Source organism: Ceratina calcarata, unplaced genomic scaffold (genome assembly GCF_001652005.2).
Source record: "Ceratina calcarata isolate Rehan_Ccalc_2016 unplaced genomic scaffold, ASM165200v1 scaffold211.2, whole genome shotgun sequence".
Lineage (NCBI taxonomy): Eukaryota > Metazoa > Arthropoda > Insecta > Hymenoptera > Apidae > Ceratina > Ceratina calcarata.
The window spans coordinates 476,510-484,478 of NW_017142786.1; the positions used below are offsets into that span (position 1 = coordinate 476,510).

At 39.2% G+C, this 7,969-nt stretch overlaps 1 protein-coding gene across 2 annotated transcripts in view; it reads left to right on the plus strand.

Moving 5' to 3' along the window:
• Positions 1-5,007: 5,007 nt before the first annotated feature.
• LOC108622215 (protein lozenge) overlaps positions 5,008-7,969 on the plus strand; it is a 39,302-nt gene continuing 36,340 nt past the window's right edge. For both annotated transcript variants that reach the window (XM_026811361.1, XM_018019934.2), the window contains exon 1: positions 5,008-5,913. In XM_026811361.1, coding sequence (XP_026667162.1) covers positions 5,658-5,913 — 256 coding nt within the window. In that variant the 5' untranslated portion in view covers positions 5,008-5,657. The remainder of the gene's footprint in view (positions 5,914-7,969) is intronic.

The following is a 7,969-nucleotide window of genomic DNA, read 5'->3' on the forward strand; positions in this document are numbered from 1 at the left end:
TTGAAGAAAACAGGTCGAACAATTTCATAAACCTCACTCACTGTAATTATCATTTTTTCTAAAAGTTCATAGCTTCAAATATTGGACACAGCTTTTTATTACATGTTTTAAACTTTTGGCAGAGATCTTACGACACATACAAGCTTAATTATTTTCTAAGTTCTATTAATTATCGTCTATCATTATCTACTTCCTATTTATGAAACGTTTCGACGGACTACAACAAAGATCAAGGGACACGGTAGCCTTCTGAGGGCAATTAGTTTGACACAGTAAATGATTGATGAGGTTTCGAGTATTATTCGTCGATTATCGAAGAACGCTATCAGTGGGGAGGGGAGGGGGGTGAGGGGGTAAAGAGTTCCCTTTACAGCAAGAGGCATTCTTTTCTCAGAATCGAGCTACGACGATAAGCGTGTCTTACGAAGCCCTTCCGGTGACGTTGGAAGTGGCTCGTTTCCAGCCGATATCGCTACTCCGATAAAAAGCGTAAAAAAAATGTTCCTGTTTTTCCTTACGGCGGTTAATCTGTTATCACGTCGAGCTTACGACGTCCAGGCTTAAAATCTTTCACTGGCGCCAAGAATATCGCAGAATGTGGGATCAATCTAGAAGATGCAGCACTCTTCCTCCAAAATTATTCGTTATCGTTAGACTGCAGATTTTTATTAAAAATAAAACATTCATAGTATCACTTTAACTCCCTGAAGCTCACGATTTTAAATAAAACCAAATACTTAATTGCACAGAATTGTTTTTATTATAAGAAAATGGATAAACACATTCATTTCGATTATTTAACATAAAACATTACTCAAAATAAGAAAAAAAATAATAACATTTCTATAAGTCCGTTTTTTACATAAATTTTAAGAAAAGAAACAACACATACCGTTATGAACAAACAAAAATTCACTGCATCACAAAATTCGCCAACCTTAATCACCGCAGCACACACAACTTAAGAGCTAAGCAAAAGACAGTCAGCTTTCAATATTTTGTAGACCTTTAAACATACAATTTTTCTGGAAATACGTAAAATCCGCTGTCTAATTATCATGTTACTTCATCGATGTTTGACTGAAGTCTGAAGTAACTGGCAATTTCTATTTGTGATTAACTGAAAGAAAAACATTATTACATTGTTTGGACAATCTCCTGGGCGAGGGAAATAAGCAGCTACCCAATTACGAGAAAGAAAACGGATAAAAAGAAACCGCTAAACAGTGAAATTAAGAGAATCGAACGGAAAACAGTAAGAAGAGAGAACCGTAAACACGCGTGACAATTGAAATAGATCTCTGACTGGCGTCTTTCGCGTAAGTCGTAAGTAATTGCGGTTTCGCGACACGACACGCAGACCCGATTTTTGCGGTGCGGATCGACGCGAATCGACAAAACCCGATCGATCGGTGATTTGTCCCACTCGTTTAAAAGACAGACGGATAAGAAAACGCGGGCGAGGATCGTGGGGCCAGCGCCCCGTTCCTGACGGGGGTTAATTACATTCTTTGCGAGTCCCGCACGAACGAGTGAAACCGCATTTTGCTTCCTCGATTGCACTTTAGCCAGACCACAGTGCAATAAACGGTAGCGTTGCGGGTACACGCCGGCGAGTAGGCCCTTTAAAACGTCTTTGCACCGTCTTTTTCCCGTGTATGTTTCTGGGAAAATTCTTACTGGGATTCCGCGAACGATGAAAAGACATCACTGCGTCGTCGTACCGTCTCCAGTTCTCGACGGCTTCTTGAGGCCTGTCTCTAGGGCAGAGGATTTGTCCTCTCGGGACACTTGGTACTGGAAATTAAAAGAACAAATTATGAACAGATTAGCTAGTGCTAGAGTGAGGGTAAAGAAAATTATGATTGTTCTATGAATCACAGATACTAGTAGACTTATATTAATTAAAATACTAATTATATTAATATTTATTATTATATTTTTACTATTAATTATTACATGTTTACTTTATACTAATTGTTCTATGAATCACAGATACTAGTAGACTTATATTAATTAAAATACTAATTATATTAACATTTATTGTTATATTTTTACTATTACTTATTACATTTTTACTTTATACTATTAATACTAATTATATTAATTAAAATAAAAGAACAGAAATCGTATCTACGTGACTTTCACTAATAGTCAGATTAGAAATTAAGAGAACTAATTAAAGATAGATTACTCAAACAATTATTATCTGACTATCTTTGTATGTACATAAATTTCAATAAAAAGGACAAACGATGAGATAAAAATTCGGCACATTATCCTAAAGAGAAAATATCAGAGATGAACCGCCTGAAGCAGTTATTAATAGCTTCTAGGTCTACTTTCGAGGAGAGACATCCAACCGAGGATTTTACGAAGTTTCACTTGGATCGTATCTTGTAATGGCTATCAGTGGTACCAGTCTACCTGGTGGTGGACAGCGGATGGTGGGGTGTCGCCGGACGGAGTTCAAAAGAGAGGAAAAGAGGTCGAGCGAGGGGGACAGAAGGAAGAGGTTGAAGGTGGCGGTGGGAATAAAGGAACGAAATCAACGAGGGTGGGGCAAACGATCCACGATGCGGGAGAGTTCCACCCCCACTTGATCCCACAATCAGAAAGCCCCGCCTCTAGAAAGCCGCGTGACGTCACGCAGACACTTGTTACGCCTTGCCAGTAATGCTGGATCACCAACTTGGATCTTACCAAACCGGGGAATTCACCCCTTTCGACCCCAACGGCCGGCTGCCCGCTCGCCTTCCAACCCCTCAATCGAACTTCACAAACGAGATCTTTTAACCATCAATCATCCATTATTTAAATCCTATGCATATGATCCTACTTACTTCTAAAAGAAACGTTAATAAATCATAATTGAAAATTTTGCATGCACAAAAATGAGAATGGAAGATGTTATCAAAATTTGTTGAAGGAAACGTTTAATTAATTTCCTATCTTAATTAGAACGACGCGTCACCGACTGTTGGAATTCCCTAATACGCTGGCTGCTAATTATTTGGACAAAAGTAGATGAGATCCTAAAAAGAAGAAAGCGTACGATTACGGTATCGCGGGTGCCGAAAGATTGGTCCGGGTTGGGAATAACCCGATAACAGTTCGACGGAATTTCGACGGTACACCCTGCCCTCTCCTTATCGGTGTTAACAACTAGTCGAACGATTATTCCGACGAGCGCTAATTAGAATTTCATGAATATGAAACGATCGGCCAGCGCGCCCACGTCACTACGTTTCCCGACGAATTAATGGTGACAGAAACGAATCTAGCGCCGATGACGTGGTATAAAATCTGGCTTGTTACATGAATATGCAAATTAATTCGCGAGTAGACACAGTTGCAGCCAGATGCGACGCGATGACACATAGGATTTTCCGTAAACTCGCTAGCAGCGCGCCGCGTTTACCTTTCACGTTGTAACGTACGGCCTTCGATTTTCCACGGACCGGTTAAAATTAACTCCTGTTGATTTTTATCCACCGCGCGAAAACGCTCGACAAGCGAATACCCGTTTCGCAATTACGGCTATTACGCTTGGTTATGTCATCGTTTACTTTCAATTAACCTGTTCGACTTCTTAATTTCCTGGCAAACTTCATACGCAACTAACAATGTACTGCTGAATCTAAATAGCTTTTTATTCGAACAGTTCGGAAAACTATGACAATGCAATAATTGCACAAATTACACCGTACACTTCACCATTAGTGTTCCAATATTTCATGTTATAAATACGGTGACCATCCGTTCTGTATTTCCGGGGACTGTTCTGTATTTCAGCAGCTTGTCCCCGAAATTTATTTAAGAAATACGGAACATATAAATGTTCTGTATTTATTTTTTAGCCTCGTATTTGCATATCATATGTTAAACATCGAACTTCCTGTTCAAAAGGTCTGGGGTAAGTGCCAGAAGGCACCCCCGCCTCCTCTACTTCGTGGGCAGATCCTTGCCATAATCTCATGACAAACACATTCTTTGATCCTCAAGGAATATCGAACATGTGTATCTGTGTATCTCATAATCATTTATTATTAGTTTAAACGAGTCAAGTTTCATCTAATTTACACATCTAGTTTATCATAATGAAATCTCATTTAGTTTAGGTACATCAGTCTTATGGTGGTCCAACAAATGTCTATCAAGGCAGGATAAGACAGATAATCTTATTTTTCCCATACTATTCATGTAATAGAACATTCTTTCTGCTTCTTCCACTGATTCAGAATCTAAAACTTGGGGAAAGATATGTATAAATTATATAGCATCATTTCTTGCTGTTTGTGTGTTATAATTCTCACCTTGTTGTCGATTTCGATCCCGAAAATATGGCCACTGTAGTTATGAACTGTTTCACATCTTAATTTAATAGCATACTTTATACTATACCGTTGAAATAACTGTAACACTGCACCACATAATATGCACTACAATACTTTTTATTGTATAAAACGTCGAATTGATTATCGATCGAGATCAGATTAAATTAAGTTAGATGCAGGGATATCTGCGCATCCCCTTATTAAGGCTAAATGAAAAATGGGAACAGTATGAAGTCAATTAGCTATTTTATCTTTACATACTGTAAAAGTGATATCGTGAATCAGAGCTACTCAAAATATTAGGAAATTAGTAGAGAAACATATTGAAATAGGGTATACAACGAAGAAATATGAAAACATTGAAGAGTAGTCAGAGAAGGACAGACGGTGCTCAGATGTGCTATTTTATGTTTAAGTATTGTAAACCAGTTCCTCATGTAACAAAACTACTCAAAGTGTTAGGAAGTTAGTCTGAGAAGGATACCTGATCAAAGGAAGAAATATGAAAACAATAGAACGGCTGTCAGAAAACGAGTGCAGGGGATCTGAGGGCGGGCGATCCAACAGTGGGGGGTTATGCTGTAGCGTCGGGACGGGACGCGACGGTGGCGGGAGTGCGCTCGACGACGAGACGGTGGGGAGCGTCGGAATTGCGAGGCTTATGCCGTCCCGGGCCGCTTACGCGGTACACGCGGCCCGAAGCCGTGCCGCCGGCATTACGTCGCGCACCGTCGACCGCGACTGACGTTCGTGCAAAACGTGCCTAGTTTACCCAATAACTCAACTCGATCCCGACACGTCCGAGCACGGCGTCATCGATCCCCGCCGTCTATCGAGCTCGATCGTGGAAACAGTGAGACATTCGATTCGTGCGGTAAATTCCGAAGCGCCGTCACGTCCGTCGTTCAACAACCTGTAGGAGCTTCCGTAAAACGCGGTGATGTGATTGAAAATAGATCCGCCGATCGATTGGGACATAGTGACATCTCGCGGGTCTCCAAGTGCGATTGACTTTTTAACGATTGTGAGAGGTGTCGGATTGATAAATCGATGCGTCGACGCGTAGAAGAGCGGGACGATTGATATCGGTACGTTCAGGATGGAACTCGGTGAGGTTTCGAAGGTGCCGAGGATGTCGTGCGCGATGAAAGACACGCGGTGAGCATCCGATGCGTCCGTCGTTGTCGCGCGGGTAAGAAAAGCTGGAGCTGCTGGTAGCGAGAAGGTAGAGCATAAGGATCGTGGTGGCAAGGTGAAATCACGACGTCCTGCTTGGAGGGTGCGTGCTTCGGCGACAAGGGGCGGCTACTGGCCGATGGGATGCATCTACCGGTGGGTTCCGTGGGCTGCGGGGAGAATTACGCGAACGTTGGATCGTACGAAGGCGGCGGACCGTGCGGCCCTTCACTGGCGCCTCTCCAGGGGGTGAACACCAGGTACCAGCAGGCCGACGACGCCGACACCGGGGGTGCTGGCGGCGAGATGAGCGAAGGTGCCGCCGTCGGCGAGCTATGGTGGACTGACAGGCTCGTCGGCGAGGCACAAGCAGAGCACCCCGGTGAACTCGTACGGACAGGTTTGTATTATTAATAATATTCCAAAAGTTCTTATCTGATTTAAAAAAACGACCGAAACATTTATATTTCATGGTAAAGTTATTTCATACAGTTATCCCTGTTTTCTATCATTCTGCTCACAAACAGGTGAATTCCTTTTTCGTAGAGACTGGAAAGTCGACCAGATCGAAGCTGATAGTCCAAATCAAAATCACTATTTTTAAATCGAACAAACATGTTTTTGATTGCTTCGAGAGCAGTGCAGTCCAAATGCTTTTTTTTTTACAATATCAGTCAAACCATTTTGAAACTCGTATCACATAACGAAAATCAATTTTCTTTTCTGCATATTAAAAAACCACTCTTATACACCAATCAACCTAAATCAGGATTCATGAGTAGACTGCGGTTTATGCAAATTCCTATTCTCACAAATAAAATTAAAGAAAAAAAACGCACATTGTGTTCTCCTCTAAATATTATAAACTGTACTTTGGCAATTTTCCATTCCTTTAGATATTACTGCACGCTGTGTTTTTTCAAATTATATAAAAGTCTCATAAATTCATTAATATCCACAGTCTAGTTATGAGGGTACTAGTTTTCGATAGATTTGTACCAAAACGCCTATGTTGAAGTTCGATAACATTTGATTCATTCTAAAGATCAGGCACAAGCTTTTACATTCACTTAATACCTGCACTGTGAATTTTTATGCAAAATAAAACATTCGTAATATCAGCTAAAAATATGTATTTCATATACAAATTAGTTTTGTCTTTTAAATATTACAACGCTCTGTAAAATAAAAAATAATCTGAATAAATATAGAGAATTCTCAAAACTTTAATTATGCTTGATTAAGTATCTATATTAAAACTTCGTTTTCCTATCACGTTACTTCATTACATTTGCAAAATTCATAAATAAAGAATTTATACTTTGCACAAAGGCTTAAATGCAACATACAGGTTGAACTGAATCAATACGAATTGCCATTTAATATTATATACATACACATAATGTGTCAAAAACGCCTGGTAGAATTAATATCAGTTATTAAGAATGTAATGGATTGGCAATGAGCCATATCAGATACGAAATTCATGTAAAACACTTTATCATTTACTAATCTAATAATAATTTTTATTATAGTCTATAAAATACTGAAAGTTGTAACAGTACATAAATAATTTGGCATGAGTGTGCACGAATTAGGTCGGGTATCGAGGCTTGCGAACTTAATACTGCCCTAAATAATTAATTGTTCTTATTAATTAACTATCAGATCGTATTAGGAATTTCTTAGAATAAATTATTGTTCATCAGTTTAATTATATAGATTGCCCTCACACGAATTTATGAATTTGTATGGTATTTAATTATTCACTTCATAAGATTGAGGGGGAGAAGATGTGCAAAATATTCAACACAGGTGAAATTGAAAATAGCATACATATGTAAATGTCCTATCTATGAAAGCATCAGACCAAGTCGCTAAAAGATACTGAGTGGCTGGAAATAATTAAAGCACCGAACAAAAGACAGAAGAAGCTAACACATTTTATTAAAGGAAGCTTAGGACTTAGAGCACTTTGTTTAGAAGAATAATACNCTATTAAAAAGCTAAAATTATAGTGATTTCAAATTTTTCATGGGTAATAGTATCATCTACAACTTTTACTTGAAGCATTTTTCGATATTTTAAGAAAAAAAAATTTTCGATTTTTCCTAAGGGGTTTCCCTTCAAATTTCGCGAAATTTTCGTTTTTTGCTCATAACTCCCAAACGGATGGACTTAGGGGGACATTTATAGGACCATTTTGTAGAGGACGATGAGATCTACAATTTCTGCATAAAATTTTCTCGCTAGCTTTGATAGTTTACGAGTAATTTGCAAAAAACCGTTTTTTCGTTTTTCGCAAATAACTCGTACACTATCGACGCTAGTGAAATGTTTTTACACAGAAATTGTAGATCTCATCGTCCTCTACAAAATGGTCCTATAAATGTCCCCCTAAGTCCATCCGTTTGGGAGTTATGGGCAAAAAACGAAAATTTCGCGAAATTTGAAGG